At 37.8% G+C, this 23,993-nt stretch overlaps 1 protein-coding gene across 1 annotated transcript in view; it reads right to left on the bottom strand.

Moving 5' to 3' along the window:
* Positions 1-23,993, bottom strand: part of RNGTT (RNA guanylyltransferase and 5'-phosphatase) — a 176,236-nt gene that overhangs the window by 5,421 nt on the left and 146,822 nt on the right. Inside the window, exon 15 of the mRNA XM_066547332.1 lies at positions 296-419. Within this exon, the coding sequence (XP_066403429.1) occupies positions 296-419 (124 nt within the window). The remainder of the gene's footprint in view (positions 1-295; positions 420-23,993) is intronic.

Raw genomic sequence — 23,993 nt, 5'->3', positions numbered from 1 at the left:
AGTTCTGCAAAGATTTAGGCACTTGATTCTTGATTCTGTGTTACCTGTTAAATTCTGTATCAGAATATTGGTTTGACTGACTTTATCAAATAACCCTGCAGCCAGAGGATTCATGCTATCTAAAAACTAGTGATGACATAAGCATTTGCAAGATGAGGCATTACTTTAATAAGTTAGGGGAGTCAGGACTCAGACCTGAAATGAGAACACAGAGCCTTTCCTACTTAAAACAGGACAGAGATAAAACATTAAAATTTTAGCATGAGAAACTTCTAAAGCAAATTGTTCTACTCACCCATGGCAGTGCTGTAGGCATTTGGAAAGCTTTTGTCTATCCTCTGTCTCATGAAGACCCAGCTGTTGTTCTCAAACTTGCACTCTATAATTTTGTTGTCGTACTGTTTGAGTTCTTTTGTCACCTGTATAAAAAAAATTGTTTAGGATAAACAGATTTTAATTCACAATTTTTTCTTTCTTTTAGGCATAAATAATAGAAGATAGAAGATCAAAAGCTGCCCTGCATTTTTCAGCAACATGCCTTCATCCTACACAAAAAAAAATTGCACAGAATACATCTCCATTTTACATATGCTCAGCTACTTAACATTTAAAAAATACTTTTCAAATTTGCTGTCAATATTCAGCAATTATATTATGCTAAAACATCAGCAGTGCTAACAGAGGGGGGGAAAAAGTCACTTCTGGCCCAAATGCAAATAGGTTTCCATGGGAATAAACTGCTTCCAGTTTAAGTGCTACTGCCAGCTTAAGTGCACGAAATGTATTATCCAGGTTTCATCAACCTTCTTTGTTGAAGGTCTCAGCAAAATGTCAGATTTCAATACTGGAAAAGGCTTACAAAAATAATTTCAGTCTTTACATGACTGAGGTTTTTTCTTCTCTTCTTTTCTCTTTTTTCATTTGCCTTTAAAAATTAAGACTGCAACTTCAAAATAAAGCAGACTTTCAAATGGCATATATTCTACATCTCCTTCAGGCCCCTCTTTATTGATTCATAGATTTGTCAGCAGCCAATATCCTGAGCTATTTGTCTTTCTATTTGGCAACACCATGTGGTTTGGAAATGTAGTTTATATGCATTGGACTTTGTAGTTGTTTTGGCTACTTCATCCTATGCATCCTAATCTATGATACAATGCAAAAATTTTCATGTAACCATGGTAACTTGAGAACCTTATCTAACACTTTAACAATTTTACCCATGTACTTCACTTTGTTCCAAAGAGCCTCTTCAGCAGTATGAAGCTGTATTTAACTGCTAGCTGCATTTAGTTGCTATAGCTTACCAATAAAAAGCTGTACAAGGTAATGTAACACTTTGGATTCGGGATCTTATGCATAAGCACTCTCATAAAAAGGAGGTGGTTATTGCAATTCATTAGCATAATTTTTCACCTCTGTTGTCTACTTGCTCCTGAGCAGTGACATGGGAATTTACTACTGTCAGAGAGATGCAGATTTGAAAAAGGCCATAGCTGTCTCCAGACAGCTTAATAGCACATACAGTGGAAAAACCCATGAACCTATTTTCCATTAACTCCCAAATAAAGACAATTAATTAAGGAAATGGTTCTGAGCATGGATCAAGTCATCCTATACTGCACAGTACAAGATTTGGTAAGCAGAATCCCAACACTGTTGGTATTTAATCTGAATAGTTGTGTTCACTCCTGGATAAGGAGCCCTAGGATTCTACTTGTCAAGTGAACATGGAACTTTAAGAAAATGTTGTAAAACTTGCTTACAATAGAGTCCTGTCCTGCTGCAGGACTGACAGAGTTTGAGTCAGGTTTTCATGTCACACACTATTCTTTATCCATTCCAGCACCCGCAAAGAGTTCTTTCCCTCAAATCATTTACTACTTAAGTGAAGTTTGCGTGTTCTGTTGACCATTAGATTGCTCAGATTAGCAATCTTTTTCCTTTGCAGAATGCTCTACACAGCACTGCACTTCTTTCATCTGCACTGAAAAGCTACATGCAGTCCAGAGGTTTGACTGACACGTGTTTATGGATGCATTATGTTTCATTAGGTGTATGTAGGAAAACACAACATCCTTTTCCAGCATACTATGGATACATAAACCCAGGAAGAAACTCCTGGCTGTGCACTGCCTTGGGAAGGTATATTATTTTGAAAACAGCTGCTTAGTGGAAGTGGAGGCAGCAGGGGGTATGGCCACATGTTCTGATTTTCTGACAAAGAAGGGAAATATTAGAAAGATCACCTGATAGAGAAGGAAATGTATAAAACTGCAGGTAATGACTTCAACTAACCACCCACCTCATAAGGTTTTCTCATGGCTTATCATTCTTCTAGTGTTCAGATGCTGAGAATAGCAATAAATTAGATGGCAGCTTTATCTGACTGTGGCAATTAAGCAATATTATTAACTATCGAGAGACTTGCTTGGCCATTCATTAGCAATCTGAAAGATGGATCTTTCCACAAAATATGAACACCTGCCAAAGCATTGACTTAAATGAATTTTCCCATTAGATAACTGATGATCAGAGCCTTTAACAGTTGCAAGTTGTAGTAATTACTTTACAAAGGAAGAAATACAACACCTACTATTCCCTGTACTTGTTAAGTGACCTTAATCTTACATAGGTACTTATTCTAATATAAAAGAACCATTTAGCAACTGCTGGGCATTTGATTAAAACTACACATATTCTGAGCAAACACACTTTCAGCATTAAAAACACTCTTCCACTATTGCATCTTAGTAGACTTCTAAATGGGTATTGTTTATACAAAGGACTGAACAAGGCCACAGTGATTCTTGTATCCGTAATTCACACCTTTCATCTACCTTCCATGCACATGCTACTTTCTGGTATTTCAGATTCAAAGCGGGACAGGGAAAACATCAAATTTAACTGTCTAGAAATTCCTTCCCTTTGGGAATTAATTTTGAGCTCCTGAGCCCAGTGTCTTCTCAATTCTCCCTTTGCTGTGTGTTCATCCCTCCTTCTTCCCTTTAAATATTACAGTGCATAGCGGTATTTGAATAACGCACCATCACTTCTCTTCCTGAGAGGTACTTCTTCTAGCCTCTAGTGCTTCACAGAAGGTCAGTTAGGAATGATGGCAGTTCTCAGCCAAAATGCTTATTCTCAGTTCTTAACACAGTGCCAGTGCTTCTGCCATGCTGTTGATAAAAGGCCTTGAACCAGCATTCAGCAATTTCAAGATGGAAACTGCCACCACACTAAGGACTCCATGGAGCCTTCCTTAATTAAACATTTATTCCTTAGCCTATTTTTGGACAGCCAGTCAAAATTAGAATCCCAAAGGATCAAGTCTTGGACATGGGGCTGTGTGCATCAGAACCGCGGCACTGGTCAGGGCAACAACTCTGTCCTGAGCCAGGACAAACACCAACTTGTACACATTTCTTTTCAAGAGGAAGGAAATTGTTCAGCAGCAGCAATGTTCAGTGGTCCTGCCTGTACTTGATCTAATCATCAGGAACCAACCTATTTGCCCAACAGACGTAATTTCCAAAACCACAGAGGAGCATCCTTTTGGAAGCTGATTCACTACATTACTGGTAGTCTGCAAGGTGTGACTGCAAAAAAATGGGCTTGAGCTGCATCCCCATTTCAGCAATAGTTCAGTATCAAATCAGACCAATGTAACAACAACAACAACAATGCCTAAGAATGTCAGATTACATGATTATATCTTCCCCTCCCTGCTGAGAAAGGTTTCCCCCACCATCATCATCTGGGCCATTCACTGGGAAGAACTTCAGTGGCATATGCTTATTTCTTTTTCTAAGAATGAAGACAGTTAAAGCTTAGGAAATCTCTCATTTTCCAGGCTCCTTCTATCCCCTATGTTCTGAAAGAAATTAAAAATATATTTAAAAATTTAAAATATCTAACCTATTTCAAATTTCCTTGCCTGGCTGAATAATGGAGTCATTTTGAGATAAATAACATGCAGCCAGAGTTTATGTTAAATTGGAGAAAAATGCAAAAAAAACCCCTAATATATCCAGCTGAGAAAGAGAAGAACCCATTTAAATTGAATGTAGTTAGCTCCAGTCTCATGAAGATGCCTTTACTATCTCTGCTGCAGCCAATGCTTTTCTGTGTCTCTCCACAGGGCACCTGACCTTCAGACTGGTACATCATTCCACTCAAACATTAGTCTCATCATCCTTAGCCCCAAAGGAGAATGAAATTCCTGAGCAAGCTCCTACTCTACATAAGAGGCACTAACAATGCAAATTTAGGTTTTAAGGTAATTAAGTTAGTATTTCAGAATGCATGTCTACAATGGACAGGCTTAAACTTTACAAATGCATCTACTTTCCCCATTTTTAAGCTCTTTAGAAAGAAAAAGGAGATAAGCCTTTAAATAAATGGAGACTTGGCTGAAAGAAGCCTTATGTTTCCATATGCATGTTTTTTTCAAGGCAATTGAAATTATTTCAGTTTAGTAAATAATCCCCTTAAAAGAAAGTGATGTTTGTAAGCAAAATCTTAGAACATTCTATTTCAAATTCTTTTCTCTTTAAATGCCTTTTTGCTGCACTTTCCCCCCTATTACCAAACATAGATAGAAAGACATTCTTCAATTCACCCATTTCTATTCTTACTCCATACCCCTAGTCATCAGCCAATTTTTAACGTCCCAAAAGAAAACATCATAATAGTAGATGCAGAAAACCTTCAGTTCCATGAGAGAATAAAAATGAGCAAAAGCAGCTGTTGAAGTCTTACAAAATTTAAAACATCGTTATTTTCAAATAGAGAATTAAAAAGTAAAAGGAACCATAACATAACGGCAAGATGAATTCTAAATGCAATGGGTTTCTATTTTCTAAGAAGAATCTGCCTTTTTATAGCTAGCATGAGCAATGAAGGCATTTCCTTTTGATATGCTCAAATACACAAACTGTTTGTTTTCTTTTTTTAAACATAAGTTCCAATGCCTGGAGGCAAGAAAAGTTTAGAGCAGCTACATAAGGCCTAGAAAGTCATTCCTTCTCTTACCGATATCATAACTACATTTTCTCCATTAGGATACACTCCTGCAGCCAAAGTGAACAAACAAGTGAAAGAGAAACATCCCAAAATAAATTATCAGCTGTGTGGTCATGAAGGAGAAAACTTTTGTTTGCTTCCCAGTCTCTTACTGCAGAACTGGAGTCCCACACCTCCCCTAGGAGGTCACCCAGCAGAAATAAAACACATTCTTTTAAGAACTGTCCAAAACTATGACATGTGTGAGCTCCCTGTCCTGATTCAGCCACAAATGACAGTCTAGTAAATAAAACCTCTATAGCAAAACACCACATATCAAATTCCAATTTCTGCATTAGTCTCCAATGCTCTGGCAGGCCACAACTGCAAAGTACAATAGACTTTATTTCCAAACTTCTCCAGTGGAATGTCCAAGACAAAGGGAGAATTAAGCTGCCCAATGGCACTATAACTCCACAGCAGTAGAGCAACATCTGAAGATCAGGGAGATGCAATGACAACAGTCAGAGAACAAAAAAGAACAATTACGTGGGAATTTGAGGAAATAAAGGGGTGTCAAGACTTCTGAAGGAATAGGATGGAGACAGGAAAAAATAAAGCAGCAGTAATAAAATAAAACAGCTTCTGAAGATAGAAAGATAAACCAAACTCAAAGCAAGATCTTTTTAAAGACCAAACACTTAAAGGTGATGAACTCCAAGGACATTCATGTCAAATCAAGGCAATTGAGAGGAAATTAGGTGTAAGAAACAGGGATCCTTTGAAAGCACTCTTACAAGTGATTGCTGGTGAAGTCATGAATATAAGTAATTTTAATTATTTGAGTTAGAACATCTGAGACAGTCAGTAGACATGAAGTTATTAGAGCCCCCAGCACTTACAGGGCACAGTCCAGCACCTAACACAAATCCCAAGCTGTTCATTCAGTGCTTCTTCCTAACTCTGGACTGTTTGTTCAGATGCTTTTGAAGAACTTTTTTGCCCATTCACATAAAGTACCTCATGCTTTTCATTGTCAAACTTCACAAAGAATAAAAAATTGCATGGTTACTAAACGCCGTTCATGTAAGTCGTACACTGAACCACATGAATACTGTCTGCTGGAAAAAGTTAATCAGTTAATCTGCTTTGCATTTTTACTCAAGCCCAAACAGATTTTGTAATGCAGCTTAATATCTATTTCTTTATACTATTCAAGAGATTATTTTATCAAACCACAGATTTCTTGCTAAACTAAACATACTGATTGTGTTTCCTTTTTAAGGAATGTTTACCTAACAAATGGTTATCAGCTTGGGTAAACACAATGCAGTTGAGATGGTTATTTAACATTAATAAATCCTTCTAAGTGCAACTATGCTGCTTCTTATGTACATAGGAAAAGGAAATGCTCCAATTTTGAGATGTCATTCCTGAAAAAGAATATTAAGAAATGTAAAATTTTAGCACTTTTGTTCATGTTCATTAAACCACAATGTTAACACCAAGCACTGTAGAATCACGTGAGAAGCAAAGAAGAAAAATCATGTTTCCAAATTTCAAGAATGAAGCTTTTTAAAATTGTGGATTTTGTTTGTTTTTCATTTCCAGTGCCTAGCACTCTCAGTTCATGATTTAGTCTTTCTTTTTAACATATAGTATTTTCTCAAAGAACCTCTCATTCTTACATGTAGTAATTAAAAATATGGATACTATTTTCTGATACATATTATGGGTTGGAGTCCTGGGGTTTTCCTGGCAAGTGACATATGGAAACATCAGAAATAAAAAGCTTTCCTCTTATCGGTGATATAACAAATTTAATGACTTTCAGTGCCAGCTGGAAATAGGTTTCTTAATGCATCCTGGAAGGTCTCCTGTACACCTGACCTTGCAACACCATTTGAACTATCTGTAAGAAACCAATGTTTTCCTGAGCTTTGCTTTTGACTCTCAGAGGAACACACTGGCATCTATGAGAAAGCAGGTAACTGGTAACTGCTAAGACAAAGATGTGGAAATAGACACATGTTTGCACAAATGTTTTCCTCAATGGTCACTCTTCTAAATTTTTTTTTTTAATATACTTTTTTATGTCTCATTTTACTCAATGGTAAAGCCATTTGCCACAGAAAACCAATAAACTCTTTGCACATTTTTGGGCATTATAGCTCGGGCATCTACATTACTCAAAGAGCAGCTGTCCTTCCTGCTAGACATTGCCATCTCCACCTAATTCCTGAGAGAACTCTAAAGCTTTAAAAAATCCCATTTTCTTTTAATCATCATCAAGAATGGGACGCAGAGATTTGCATGTCCATACACATCTTGAACAGTTAAATGAAACAAAGTAAGAAATTATTGTCCTCCTAGATTGATATCCCTTTCCCCTGCACTCTAATCATCACAGGTCTCTGGATTTAAGAAAAAAAATCTGTAAATCTCCTGTAAAAATTGAGAAACTGTAGAATTCTGTGCTGAGGATTTGTGAACTTGGCATAGCTCTGCTGTGATGAGTTCTTAAATAAAGTCTTATTTAAAAAGCAGCTCATATAATTCTGACCCTCAGTATGCTGATGAAAGAGCAAGAAACTCTCAGGGGAACTGGAGAAACACCCAGGCATTAAGAGAGCAGCAACAGAGCTCTCAAAGCAAGTTGTCAGTGTGACCTTATTGCAGAGAGGATGTGCATTTGATGCAAACAGAGCTTCACCTGCTCTACAGCTCATGAATTTGTAGGAAGAGGTAAAAACAATGCTCTGCAAGCACCTGGGGTAACTTTGCAAGGCCTACTTTGGTTTTGGCACATCATAAATAATTGTGCTAATAATAATAATAATCCCTGGAGACAGTGCTGAAGCTTGAAAGTGTTTAAATTCCAAAGAAAAACAGGCAGATATTTTTGTAGTAGTAAAACGCCACAGCAAACTGCAGAACTGTTCAGCAAGTTATGCAAAAACAAATAAACAACAATACAAAAAAAACCCCACAAAAAACAAACACCCAACCCCCCCCCCCCCCCCCCCCCGTGCAGAAAAACCCCAAAACATCAAAACCTTTCAATGAAGGACAAGGAATTCACTGGAGGTTTCTGAAGAAAAAGCCACCCCATCAGAAAGTTAAGCAACTGTATGAGGGGGAAGAGAACAAGGATATACAGTATAATCTGGCAAAAAAAGCTGAAATAATAATATAGAAATGATTCTGTGAGAAAATATTTCACTCACAGCCTGATACATTTTGAGGACTGTACCTATGATCTAGCTTGTGAAAGCCAGTCTTAAAAGTCTTAACCCCCATTTGTGCTTTGTTCACTCAGACTGCTTTTGCAAAATGGAGCCTGCCCCAAACAGGGGGTGCTGCGTTATGAGACACAAAGATCCAGGAGACGAGAGTTATACATTACTAGTAAAGAATATAGTTTGAAAACACCACTTAGCTCCTTCATAAATTATTAATTCTTAAGGCTTATTATTCTCAGTTTGCAAATGGGGAAGAAAGAGATAGTTTGTGGCCACACCACAGGGAAAGCATTTACCCCCCATTAGGTTCTCTAAACCCAGTCTTAATTACCCCTCAGGTACTTACACTCATGCTACCAAGAAATCTTGTGACACAGGGCAGCTGAAATCTTGTTAATAATTTATCAGTAGAAACCCAAACAAGTCTTCCAGAGACAAAGCAATGCTATCACTATTTTATAATCACTTTGGCAACACTATTTCTACACCTCAAAATAAATGAAAGAGAACTTAAATGATTGTGTCAGAATAGGATGAGGAGTTTTTCTGAGACATTTGCTGCCTTTCACATGCTGGAATTCACCTCCAACAGGATGGATTTCCAGACAAATGTTTGTGCTTCTCACACATATATTTTACAGGGTACTTTCTCATGTTACTATTTTTCATCTGTTCATCTGTACCCAAGCTCTTGCTATTGTAGGAGTCTAAGTTAATCTTGTTTTACCTATACTTCTTACACCATACAAGGGATTCTGTCACTTGCTGTCACACAACCAGGGATGGGTTAGAGGGACACTCCACAGGGCTGGGCTATCAGGAGCTTCCCAGCAGCCTTTCTATGGAGGGGAAAACTACTTTTACAAGTTTAGACACTATCTGATGGCTACTAATGTGGGATCCAGCTCTACAAACTCTTATCCTTATAAATTATATGCCTTTGAGCAGCTTCATAAGATCAATCAGCCCACACTAGTGTCATCAGGATTGGGCCCTAAACCTAATTCTCATTATTTCTTATCTGCCTTCTGAAATTTCTTATCTGCCTTCTGAAATGTTCTCTAGAAACCATGGGTTTACATTCTTTCAGAAAGATGCCAAATCATATCAGAATACACCAATAGAAATTTAAACTAAAATCCAAAGTATCAAGTAATTGCAAGTGAGTCTTTTAAACCCACTTTTACTCGTAACAACACACAGCTTTCAAATTACAGCCTTTAAGAATCATACTCTTTTCTTCCATTTAGATCCTAAACAACCACTTGCCTAAAGTTTTTTCCCCATAAATCAAAATTCACCACTGAGAACAACTGTGTCAACACTATAAGGAAATTTGTTTGCTGTGTTAAATTGAGCTTCAAAAGCATGAACTAAACACACATTTGTGATCACAAGTCATGCCTCTTCTTATATCCATTCAAAGTGTTTACCTTATTACAGTTTATTATAAATGTACTGTCTAAAATGCAGCAGCATGACTGTTCCATTTCCAGGCCCTAATTTTATGATAATCATATGTAATATATTCATATGTCTTCTTCACTGCCTAACAAAGCCCAAACTGGTTTCTTTAGCAGATCTGCTTCCCCCATGGTTCAAATTTTTTTGCCTCAGAACGTTACTGAAAAACAACATTAAGAAAGATATAATCAAAATTTTATTTTGTATTTTGCACTATGGTAGGCAAACAAAGGAATATATCATTGGAGGCTGAATTTGGCATACTGACTTTATCAAATACTGGTATCTAAGTGGTATGTAAATTATTAAGCATGCCATGCAAGCATTATCAGAAAAATGGGGGTAGGGAGAAAGATTATAAATTTATAAATGTTTTCAACATCTAGAAACCCTATTAATACTTGAAAATGTTGGGATTGTACAGAGAGAATGTGCAGATAAACTAAGGCCAGAAATAGCAAACTTGCTTTTAATCTCCCATATTTAATATGTTTCGGTTTTTGCCTAGAACATATTTACAAAAAATAGTGACTTCTTTTCTTCATAAATTTCAGAGGCAATTCCTAGTTACTCACAAATCTGACACTAGAACATAAAGAGATTTACAGAACTTGTAGGAAATATAAATTCTTTTGATCCCCATCTACTCCATTAGACTGAATGGTTTGTCATTAGCCAAGTCTTCTAAGAACCAAAGTCTTGAGTGAGAGAAGAGAGCTCAGTCTTGCTCGTCGTAGCTTTTACACAGTACATGTAATAGTTTTTTTCAGAACAATGTCAGATCTTGAAATCAGAGAAGTCTCTTAAAGCAGAATAACATCTTCTAATGGAATTTTCAGGTTTTGTATTTGTATTATATACTTGTGCTGGTTTTGGCTGGAGTAGCATTAACTTTCTTCACACTGGCTGATGTGGGACTGTGTTTGGATTTGTGTGATGATGATGTGGAGACACAGAGCCAAGGCCTTTTCTGATTTTTGTACTGCCAGGCTGGTAGGAAGGGCATTGGGGGCAGCTTGGGGGGTTGGGAGGAGACACAGCTGGGAGAGGTGACCCCAACTGACCAAGGACATTCCAGACCATGGAACATCATACTCAGTAAATAAGGCAGGGGAAGAAGGAGGAAGGGGGGAAAATTTGGGGTGATGACATTTGTCTTCCCACACTGCGAGGTGTGATGGGGCCCTGCTCTCCTGGGGATGGCTGAACACCCACCTGCCCACAGGAAGCAGGGAATTCATTCCTTGCTTTGCTTGTGTGCATGGCTTCTGCTTTCCCTATTAAACTGTCTCTATTTCAACTCAGGAGTTTTCTACCTTTACCCTTCCTATTCTTTCCCAGGTTCTGATGCTGGGGGAGTGAGTGAGTGAGTGAGTGAGTGAGTGAGTGAGTGAGTGAGTGAGTGAGTGAGTGAGTGAGGCTTGGCTGCTGGATGGACTTAAACCATGACAATAATAAAGTGCAAACTTTTATTTTGTAATACATGACAAGAAAAGTCAAACTACAATGATTTTTAAAACCCTGCCATTTTGAGGAGGCATTCTTACACCTAATTGTTGAGGTTGGACTTCACAACTCTGCTGATTCCACCTTTACTTTTGTAAATAATGAGTTTTAATAGGATGAGTTTTAGGTGGCTGTTAGAACCACTTGAATGAGGAAGCTGATAAATGCCTTGATGGAACACTGCAATAATATAAAACATAAAGCCAAGAGGAGCCAAACAACAATAACACAAACAACAGAAACAATCTCAGCAGTGCTATGAGATCAAAATAATAAAGCAAAGATGTGTTGGGAAAAAAGCTGCAAAAGTCATGTTAGGGGTTTTTCATCCTTCTAAGATTTCAATTAGAAGGAAAATAATCTTTTTTTCCCATTACAGATAATACACCACAACAAAAAGATTAATAGCTGCTGACTTAACGCAGACTTTTAAAAATTAGCTTTGATCAAAGGAAGTGCTGTAGTGAAAGTCAACTGCCCTAACCCACTTCTCATCTGCCTTTATAGTATTGAGATGGCATGAACTCCCTCCCCTTTCTTGAATGGTTTCCTTTAAACTTCAAAGCTTAACTGGCTTTGAGGCTTAAGACACAGAAAGCTTTTTCCTTCTTCTTCAAAAGCAATTAATGACATGATGTATAATCTGACCTACAATCTGGTATCTAAGCACACAGATCTTCTTGATCAGTGTGGGGCTACAGAATGTAAGGGGCTCAACAGAGAAGTTAATCGTGGCTCAGTAACTGCAAATGGTTTTAGGGTGCCTGCCAGCTGATGAGGTCAGTCTGCTGAAAGAAAGGTAAGCAAGGGCTAATCTATCAATGGCACAAATTTGTCGATAAATGAGGCTATAGAGGGATTGTCACTGCTTTACCTTTCATTGCAAGCTCCTCTTTCCTTTCCATGCTTCGTTATTAATGAGTCTGCAGAGTTTGGAAGCCAGATTTCCCAGGACACCACAGTAATGGATGTGGGGTGGGGCAACACAGACTGCAGTAATCATGAGGCAGAGAAATGGACAATATTCATGGACTTTCAAGAGTCACAACTGGCTACAGAAGATATAATGGATTTTGCAAGAGCTGGTTCAAGAAACCTATAAACTTGTTGGTCTGTTTGGGCAGCAGTGTTTCCAGACGAATAAAGTCTGTATTGGAGTTTTTGTTTTACTGTCAGCTAAAAGGGATTGCAACTTTGAATGGTGAATGCTGATAACAGGAAATAATTAATGGTTTAATAGCTGGTCCTGCCAAAGCCCTGAAAGGTAGGAAATCTGGGAAAGCCGGCTGTACATGAGCACATTTTCATGGCTTTGTCCATACATTTTGTTATTATATGTGGAACCAATAACAAAGTAAGTGAGCAACAACATTTAGTCTTCATTCTTATTTCACAAAATGACTTCACCCACCCACCCTCTGCAAAAGCTAAGGCAAGCAAAGCCAAGGAAAATCTCTTGAGTTTTCTAACCATATGATGTCTCCAAAAAAACCCTTGTCATAAAGCTGTTTCCTGTAAAGATCTCTGCATGGGCCAATTCTTAAATTCCCCAGAATTCTGAGCCTAATTTGAGTGCTCTGCTCAAGTGCTACACTTCTGTTTGAGCTGCTGTCCTCCCCTACCTAAGGCCCAGGACAAAACCAGCTTTAGCTCCCTAACAAATACAGCTAAAAACATTTGTTTTGCTTTCCACACCATGTAATAGTATTTCAAGTAACATCATAAGCACTTTCTAGAGACAGCCAGTGATGCTAAGACTTTCCAGGAAAAAAAACAACCCTTAAAGGCTCTTCCCTAGAAGAACAGAAATAAGAGAAAGAAAAACAAAGTGACAGCAATGGCAACTCTGTAAATCTGTTTTCCAATAATCGCAAAGTGTATTCTTACACACTTGTAATGTGTATAAGTAACTTGTAACGTGAAACTCATTTCAATAGCACGCTTTAGATAAAACAGTTGTATGTACGTAATTCTGCAGTTCAGAAGTCCAAGGTAAAAGGGAGTTGATTTGTCAAGCAAGAGTGCACACAATGGAGAAATTAATGAAAAAACCTTGGTTTGTAGTTTCCTGCTACAACTACTAGCACTAATTACTAATTACTAATTAGTTAGTACAGACTTTTTCCTAAAGTTCTGAATTAAATATTAACAAGGTAGTAATTAAGTAATTCAAGGTCTGTTTGCTTTAGTGTTTGCATTAGCATTAACTTTAGTATTGTAAATCCAAATCTGACTCACTGATCTATAAACATCCTTCTAAATTAATCAGATATGTCCTTTGCTTTCCTTCTATTGAAGTTAAATTATTCTGGAACCCCTTTCTATGCATTAATGGTATCCAAAGTGTAACAGGTGGAAAGAGAAGGTAATGATGTAGTAAAATGCAGTAATTGTATGTAATTGTATGTAATGCATTATTTTCTAAAAGAACAAAACCATTATTGTCTCAAATTCTGCTTTTGCATATTCCTTTAGATTGCTTCTACTACAGACCAGCCTCTTCCCTACATGCCAGGAAGGTTTAAAAGAAATGCTACAGCCTGTAGTTAATCTGCTCCTGCAATGATCACCAATCAAGCATGGCTAACCACGACCCACTAACCAAATGAAGCAGAAGCTGGGTTGCACTTGTGTGTATTACTGTTAAATTACACCTGGGTAGGTTAATGTACAACACTAATGGGGCATTTTATCTCTTGTGTGGTGCAGCAGGAGTGTGCAGGCAATGGGCAGCTCCTCAAGGCAGTGAGGACCAGAGTCAGCACTAACCACCTCTGCAAGGGGCAAGAGGTTCAAGAGCTGTTTGGCTCGACCCTCACTGCCTCCCACTTAAAGCACCATCAGGGTCTTGGCTGATCCAGTCAGAGTCCATGGATGGCTTCTGCACAGTTGAGTGACACAACTGGATTCCAGCAGACCCCAGGTCATTAATTCTGTTCCAAAACAATGCTGACTCCACTACTTCATGCATGAAAAATAGAGAAAAATCCACATAATTGCCGGTACAGAATCCAGCATGGCATCTCATGAATCTACCACTGAGAACATGCTCAAATATTTTTTATTACAACACATTAAGCTAAAATCAATAGATTCATTTACTGAAATGGATTTAGTACTTCAGCAAACCAAGGGAAAGTAACACTTTTTAAAAAGAAGTGACATTTCATTACAGCATTTGGTTGTAAACTCACTGGCAGAAATTTTCTGTATACCAATTAAACAGTAACTCACTGAAGTTAGTAACATAAAAAGCAATATTGTGTAGTTACAGTTCCCTTCCCAGTAAATGAAAACATCTACAGTTCTCAGCAATACAAATAAAGTCTCTGCACAATGGTTCTAACAATGCTGCCACATTTCTGATCTTTTCAAATATTTCTGAACTATTTTCCCCAAAGATATAATATGCTATTGTCTCTACAATCAACCTTTTTTCGTTTGGAGAGAATCAGAAGTGGCATTTTGAAAACTTCAATTTGCTGAAATATAATAGCACCACTGAGTTCTGTTGTTCTTCACTTTTATTCTCACTTTATTCTAGAAAGATAAAACCACAGTGGCTTTACTACTGTCAAATAAAAAGTAAATGAATAATGGTTTTGTTGACTATTACATAACAAGATATTGCACCACTATTAGTCAATTGAGTTTTAATATATATTTCTCTCTCAAATGCGAAACTTTAGCAATACTATAATCATTCTGGAAAAGTGCCAAGGCAAGGTATATGTGACCTTGCAATAAGAACTCTGAAACCAAATTTGATGAAGAAATAATTTATGTATTTTAGTGTAAAAGACACAAATAGAGAAACAAATTAACAATTCAAAAGGAAATAATCTTACCTGATTTACTGTTTATGTACAGCTTCATTTTCCCCTAGGATTACTGCTTTGTAGCTATCAAGGACATTTTTTGAATTGTACAGGTGCTATTTATTATTTCCCTGAGTAGATCAGCATCCTTCTACTTTTACTAGTATGAAATCCCATCTTTTTCCCTACAGGCCAATCTTTCATGGGTTTAATCTAGTTTAGTTACGTCTTCTTCCTTATTTGCTAACCTTCTCTAAGAGCCACCAACTTTTTTAAGCTCTAACAGACCCTTAACTTGCAGGACTTACCTGGTTTTGAAGGCTTCTATTATAGGATAGAAGTGGTGAAAAAATGGATATCTGAAAATCAATTACCAGTAGCTGAAGTGACAATTGAGCTACAGGACTTGTCTGTGGAGAATATTATACTGGAAACGCTAACTTCCAGTTAAAACAGCTGTACAATAAGAATGTGGTTTTACTCCAGCCTTTAATCTCATACTTAGAAAAGTCCAGAGAGAAAGGTAAGACAAGTATTTATGCCATTATATTAGTTACTTAAAATTAAGGAGCTAGTTTCTATATGTAATTCACAGAGAGAGACTAGCACCTCTAGAAAGTGATTTGAAAGATTCGGTGAGGCAACCATCAGGCACTTTTCTTAGAGGATTCCAGGCTCACCCTTGGATTCCACTGTTTTCCACCACCTATACAAGGAGCCTGCAGGGTCTATGGTGGCTGAAATTAGATCACATGACCTTCTTTATAGGTATTCTAATTAGACAGGATATTATCTACAACCCCGTTTCCTTTCAAGGCTGATATCCTGCATAATTATCTCATTTGGTATTTCTTCTACCTTCTGTGTTATTGTTTGCAATTCTATTCTTCTTCATTTATCTAAATTTAATCTGCATTTGCCTTTTACTAGCCCTAAACCAGCACAGTACCTCTCAATACAAAATTTTTGCCATCAACTGCTTTTTCTCCAATGTTATCAGGATCTGACATTTAAAATATTTCTCATTCATGATATTCACTATTCATTTTACATATACTATAAAGAAAGGTCTCAGAAACAATTTCCTAGTCAAAGAATTTCCCTATTATACCACCTCTCACCCTTTGCAACTTCAACGTCTTGATTTATTCATGAGTAATTTATTTTAAAGACATTATCATCTGCATTTCACAAAGGTACTACAAGTTCAAGCTCATTTATCAAGTTCAACCTCATTTGTTCAGTTCAGATTCAAAATAATTCACCTCTAAAAAGCCTAATAAATTTAGATACTCTCTGTCTATAAACTGTACAGTAACAATTGGCTTTCTTTTCCCCCCTCAAGCCTGATCTTGGCTGATGTTCTCATTCTTCAAAACAATAAACAACTAAGAAATGGTAAAAAATGCCTAAACCATCTTTTGTTGCCCCTTTCAATTAGAATTAATTTCTCATAGGGTCTGATATTTATAATTTTACTTAGAATCTACTTTTTTATTTATCCTTTCTCTTTGACTGTTATCCATCCCACTGCCTTTATTTCATTTGCCTCCACTACCAACAAAAGCCTCTAATAGAAAATAAAAGATGAAGAACTTATTTCAAAAATCAGAACAGATTTATAAAGAACAGTTATGATCACAAACAGGGTATGAAATGATTTTTTTCTGATGGAAACAATAATGACATACAAATTTAGGACACTACTTTCTCTGAGAAGACAATTATCTACAATAAGTTTCCTAAATTGCCTAAAACTCCTAGAAACTTGAGCACACTGCCATAACATCTGAGTATTATATTCTAGTCAAAAGAAAATGCAAATGCAATCACATTTATGGAAACTAAGCGTGGGGATGTCTACATCAAAGGAAAAAACAGTCCCTACTGCCACTCACTCAAGCATAGGAGCTGGCCCCATAAACAGCTGCTGTCATCAAGGTATCCTCAATTATTCAGAACAAATTACACTCTCTATGTGCAGAGGCACACCCAAACCAGGTTTGACAATGCAGTTATAACAGAAGAACAGCTGCAGCAACAAATTACCATGTTCAAGAGCTTAAAATCATCATGGACAAATCATTCTCTCTGCCAGATGATTTTTGTAAAACATAAGAAAGCAAAACAAAAGATGCTGCCAACCCCAAATCACCCATGTATGGGAGCCAGAACACTCTCAAACACTGAAGCTTGTGAAATAACAATGTGAAAAAGAGGACAAGGACAATAGCAAAGCACAACTTGCACTACAGCACAAGAAATCTGGCAGTTTTACAATGACCTGATCAGTTATTCCACTGTGACAAGTATGAAGGCTCAACGCAAAGCAGATGAGAAATATCTGCAATATCTCTGCTCATCTACTGCTAAAACAAACCCTTCATTTCCAGGATCTTTCTCAGCAATTTTTAGCTGGTAGTGAGCAATAACTTTATGGTTCAGAGAGAGAGCTTAAGCCTTTTGTTTTGCCATCTTTTCAAAGCGGAAAATAAACTGTCTATTAATGTGTTATTATAATGAGACATAATCTGCATGTCCTAATGCTCACATTTATCACAGTATGTTTCCATACCACTGGCCACAGGAAAGCTACCATAAGAGCAATCTGCTTGCCATTTTGAAAATCCAGTTTTCTGTTTGACTGTGCCTCAGAATGGTATCTGTAGGGGGTCAATGGTAAATACTTGGAAAATTACCAGTAAAGTAAGAAAGCAAATGAATTCAAGAAGAAGGAATGCTGAGACAAAAAAAAAAAAAAAAACCACAAAAAACCAAAAACAAACAAACAAACAAAAAACCAACCCACAAACAAACAAACAACAACAAAAAACAAACAAAAAACCCTCCACTAACCTCATTACTTGTCAAACAAAAGGAAATGGGAAACTCCAAATCAAACATCTCTAATGTGATAAAAAAAACTGGTTTTGGCTTAATCTTGTGGGTAGTAACAAAAGTACCCCAACCAAAACCACTGAAGAAGAAATTACTAATGGTCTCAGGGATTAGTTCTGGAGGCTTTTCCCAAGAGGCTTTTTCAAGGGTGTTGCTGCTGGAACAGGGGCCACAGACAAGACTGTAGGGGAAGGGAAGGTATGAATGTTAGATAGCCTGACTGTGACCTCCCAGCATATATGCAAGTCTTGTTTCCTCAGGTATCCTGTATTGTAATGCTGTTACACACCCTCTTCCCTTACTAATGCATCACTTACAAGCCATTTGACACATTTACAAAATCTCTTGGCTCATTTACATCCAGCAGCTACTCACAGGCAGCTCTTCTTCCAGCCCCTTACTCCTGAGCTTTGCTCCTAATCTAGCTACTGCTGCCACTTCCAATTTCTTTTCTTCTTTGCTGTATTTCTTTTTAAATCAGTTATATGGCGCTGAACAATCTATAAACCTCTTGAGTTTTAGACACATTTCTAAGAACACCAGCTTCTCTCAGCTCCAGTTAAACTCACAAATTTTTAGATTAAGACAGAGATGCTTTATTTTCAACATATACCACATACTCCATTAAAAAATCCATACTGTCATTATGGGAAAACAGCTGCAGAATGACTTCAAAGTAAAACAGCCATTTTTCTTCTTCTAAATAAACATTTTAGTGAAGAAAACACAGCATGTTCTTTGAAAGAGGACCATAGGATCTCTGGAATGTAATGCAATTCTACCTCTTAATGGAAAAAGGGTGCATCCTTTTGTATTTTTTGTGTTATGAGAAAAAAAGACACTTTCAAGGTAAACATATAACAAGAAAGATCCCAAGATACTGAGAATGGAAGTACTGAAAGCCTTGTATAATGCAAGTTGTGGTCACAGCCATCAGAAAAGATAAGAAGGAAGAATTGACAGGAATACTGTATGCTGAAATTAATTAATGTATGCTATTCAATCAGTAACAGCAGAGGTTCACAAACATCCAACTCTAAAGTTTCCCAATAATATATCCTTATAAACTAGTTAAGTTTCACAGCAGTGACTGCTTACACTCCAAAGTGTCACAGAACCTGAAAAATTCAGGTCAGAAGGGACACCCAGCCAACACCCAACCCAGCCTCCTGATCTAGGCTGGGTAACCTCAAAGATGAGTCAGATTGCTCAGGGTCTCTTCCAGTTAAACTTTGAAAACCTCCACAGACAGAGGTTTTACAGTGTCTTCAGGAAACCTGCTGCTGTGCCCCACCAACTTCAATGCAAATTTTTTCTTACATCCAACTGGAATTTTCCTGCTCGTCCTTTCCCAGGCACCTCTGAGAAGTGGTGCAATCTCACTTCTGCAATCTCACTTCAGATGAAGGAGGATTGCAATGAGTGCCCCCTTTACCCCTCTCTCCTAAGCAAACCCTGTTTCTTTAACCACTCCACACAGGCCATATGCTTTTCCCTTCACCATGACCCCCACAGAGGTCACTCCAGAGGGGTGGCTTCTCATGCCCCAGGGAGCCCAGAACTGTGCAGTTACCCCAGGCATCTCTCAGAAACACTTGAGCAGAGAACAGGGACCTTCCTTGACCTGCTGGCAATGCCCTGGCTAAGACAGCCCAAGGTGTGCTTAGCCTTTCCCAGTGCCACTGCACGTGGCTGGCTCAGCTCAGCTTGTGGCCACTGGGAGCTTCAGGTGCTGCTCTGCAGAGCTGCTGTGCAGCCACTCCAAGGCATCAGCTCACTCTGCCCCTGGTGCACAACTCGGAATTTGCTGCTACTGAACTTGTCGAGGTTCCTTTGTGAGCACTTGTTTTTCTAAGCTTTTTGAGAAATGAGGTATGATCATACTGATTTTGTATTGCTAAGATGCATTTGTAAGCTCAGGAAATGGAAGGCTTGAAAAAGCTGCAATCTGTTCATTTTTACAATACTCATGAAAAGCATATGAAGGCTTTTTTTTCTCTACAGAGTTAATACAGAGGTGAATAGAAAACAACAAAAAATGCCCAATAAATTAAGATCTACAATCAATTAACTATTATTTTAACCTTTCCAGAAGATGTAATTCACCCCATGCTTGCCAAGAACAAACTTGGATTTATTTTCAAAAAACACTACTAGGAGCTGAAATAACAAAACCTGCCCGCCCCCACCCCCCAAAAACCCAAAAATTCAACAAAAACCCTCAACAAAAATCATATTCCTAAACAAAAAACAATTATTCTATGTTTCTGGCAGCAACAAGAGAAAACTGCAGAGGTCATACTCCTAATTCTGTGGACTTCTATGGAACACTGCACGCTTTACAGAGAACAAATTTTTAAAATGAATTCATAGCTTTAATCATGACAAAAAAGCAAAATGGGGCCTGATCCATCAGAAGAGAGTGAATTTATAAATTATAGCTCATTAACATTTTGTTCTTAGGGGCAGCAATTGTGACAGCATACAGAATCAGTGCTTCAGTTTTTGCAGTGCTAATGCAGATTTTATAGTTATTCTGTTTCTGTTTACATCACCAGTTCTAAGGTTGGATTTTTTTTTAAAAGCATTTTATTTTTGCTCCTTAATATGTCTACAGAGAATAAATATGTCCACTGACTTTTACTGTAATATAAATGCAAATATATAATATATTAATATTTATTTCTATTATTGCTGTCTAACACTCTTAGGCAGGACTGAGAGCTCTAATATTCCAGATCTGTAGAAACACACAGGCAGTCAGGACCTCTTGCCCTTAAGTGAAGCAAATATGATTGAAAAAAGCTGCAACTAACAATGTCAAGATGTAGAGAAAGGAAAGGAAGAAATCAAGGGATAAAGAATTAAGTCATATGCTTTTTTCTTTCCTAATTAATTCTCAAAGTAGTAGTTCAAAAGTGCCTTTTTTTTCAAAATGAGCTAAATTCTCTATCTTTAACAAACATGTAATTTAGGAATGAGCAGTTGGTGATTTTTTGCTAGCACCTTACATTTTATAACTTGCAGTTTGTTCACTAAATTCTCCCTAGCACCTCCCCCACCTTTACAAGATATCAGCTGTGTGGGTAGGGTAGAACCTCCCATGGATTCTGTTACTGCTCTCATTAATTCAGAATTCAGTTATTGAATATGTTCAGATCATTGTTTAGGACACAAAGAAAGGCATCTTGAGCTTGGGACAGAAGATTCCAAGATTTCTAAGTACTCTAGGTTCCACCAAGTTTACTCCAAGTCCTACGGTGTTCTCCTGAAAACCACCTTGCTGCTGAAAATTATTAACTTTATCTTTAATGTAAAACCTTTCATCATTCCTGCCAAAGGCAAACACAGTCCACAACCCTATGCCAGGTAACTTTTCATGTATCTCAGAGAACCCTGAAAAAAAAATAGATGCTGAATTTGACCCAGTACTGTGGAATGATGTGGAAATAATGCAGAAGAAAGGAAGGAGTGGAAAAGGACAGGTTCAGACTGCAGAAGGCATTATCTCAGCATTGCACTTCCCATGAGTTGGAAGTGCACTGACCCATACAGACTTCCCACAAGACTGTACATTGTCACTGTACCAATAAACATTAGGACAAAATCCTAAATTCCCACTATAATGAGAAATTTATTTTGAAGTATTATCTCTCCATCAGCCCTATTTTTTTAAGTTCTGGTGCTAAAACTGTTTCCATGTGTTGACTTCTGCATGACACACAAGTATAGATGGTTACCACAAAAGACAGAATAATAAAAACAAAGAGAAGGATTTCCTTCCACAGTTTCTCAACAGCCCAATACTAGCATTTCCAACGATGCCCAGTACAGCTTCTAGAAGAAGCAAGTAGCAAGAGGACATGAAAATCCTGCTGTAGCATCCCACAACACTATAAAATGTAAGAGCCACCCACCAGTTCTCTTGGAAGACTGTTAACAATAATAAGTATATATAATTAATGTTGATTACTTTGTCCTAAAGATGCAGTTTGAACTTCAGTAGAGGCAGATTATACAGCTTTATCCTCATCCTGTGTGTTTTAATTTAGAGTGACTGTTTAATGAAATGTAGGGACTCAGATTACCTGGATTTATCTTCTTCTTTCACAATCACCAAATCATGTAATTATCACATTCCTTCTCAAAACTGTCAAGGTATTTTCAAGGTATTTGTTCCTAGTGGAGGTTGGATCCAGATCTGTAGTTCTGAAAGCATTCTTCAGCTTTCAGAACAAAATTATTTCTGTCCAGGATAACACATTTGCTGTCCTATCATTACTTTCCTAGCTAAAAATAATTTTCTCATGTTTTTCTTCCCCTCACTGTCCATGTTAACTCTGGTAATAAGAAGATGAAACAATCCTTCTCTGACACTACCTTGCTAAGCTAACGAAGGTTACAGCTATTTGTCTTTAATTTGACAGGCCCCTGTTCAAGCCAGTGATGTCTCTTTCAGTTTGAAATTACTTGTCTTCAATGTGAACAACCAGAACCAAACACTTAGAGATAAATCAGCACTTCTGTTTTCTCAGGAACACCTCACTTCAGAGATTCTAGGGCTGTACCATCTTCAAACTGAAGACATGATTTCCCTAAGTCATATTCTATAGCATTTTATATCACATAAAACACAGTAACAGCACAAAACAGTAAGAAGGGAAGATAGACTACAGAAACAAAATTCAGGGTATGACTTGACCATGATAAATGAGAAATTCTTTTGCTTTACTATTTGCTCTGGTAGTGAACACAAAAATCTCTGTGATTATGTATGAAAGTCCAGTAAGCAAAGCATCAAAAAATTAAGACAGCAACGAACTCTTAGTGGCTGTCAACAGGCTCAAAGGGAAAACTTTTAAACATTTTTTGCTAAAAAACTTTACAGACCACACTGCTACTATGGGACTGTGTCTGGACAGCAACCAATTGCGTGGTGAAAGTTGGACTAATTCTCTCTCTCCATTTGGAGTGGTCTGAAGACCTGTACCCTAAACAAGGGTATCCCAAGCTTTGGGATCACTCATTGATAGTAGAAGCCATTATCACTCAGGGAAGAAAAAGATGCTAGCTTCGGTTGAGAAATCAGCAGCTTATCCTACCTTAAAAAATAACCTCTTGAGAGCAACGAGACCATAAATTCATTCCTGTTCCCTCTTCTTCAGGAAAGGACTGTTTGGTAAATTGTGGCCAATCATTTCAGTAATCAGCTACAGAGGTTTCACATTGCTGAAGGAGTCATGAATTATGTCTGACCTGGTTCTCAGACATCAGTTCATCCTGGGTGTTTGGACAAAGGTAAAGCAGCTATGTTCATGAGGTTTCAGCTCATGTTTCAGCTCATGGGAACATTACAGTAAATTATCCGAGGTGCTGAGCTGTTGCCTGCAGATCTTAAAGTAAAGGTATATGGATTTGTATCTGAAGAGTCTACAGGTTCTGATTTGATATGATCAAACGTCTGGTTCAGCTGTCTGTCTCTGCCCGGACACGCGTAGGGTGGTTCTTCGGTGGCCCGTGCTTCAAAGGACGAGTCTGGACTCCAGTTTTTCGATCTTCAGATTGTTTATTATTTCTTATCTACAAAATTTTCTTTCTGCCCAACAGAGGTCTGACCTGCAAGGCAGCATAGGCACTCTGACTGCCCACGGGGCAGTCGTGTCTTTTTATACTAAAATCTACGTACATGATATTTACCTTTATTTCCCAGTATCTTTCACCCATATTAGCAAGTGCAGCTTCACCATGAACCAATCCCCAAGTGCCAACATCACCACAGAAAATGGATGACAAGAAGAAGAAAGAAGAAGGACGAGACACGCCCTGATCCCTCCATCTTGTCTCCATAACCCCCCTGTACCAAAAACCCTAAAATCTATATTTCACCCTGTAAATGTGTCTTTTTTACACCCTTCACTCCCAAGTGATTCTCATGTCCTCAAACTGCTGTCACTTCCGTAGATGGATCAAAATCAAGCCACCAAACACTCCTGGCAACATTCCAGGATTTCCGAGACCCCCAAGGGTTCTCTTGGTAGCTCTGGACATCCGGAGTGATGTG

The sequence above is a fragment of the Molothrus aeneus genome, chromosome 3, assembly GCF_037042795.1.
Source record: "Molothrus aeneus isolate 106 chromosome 3, BPBGC_Maene_1.0, whole genome shotgun sequence".
In the NCBI taxonomy this organism is placed as follows: domain Eukaryota; kingdom Metazoa; phylum Chordata; class Aves; order Passeriformes; family Icteridae; genus Molothrus; species Molothrus aeneus.
This window is presented reverse-complemented; position numbering and strand designations above follow the sequence as displayed.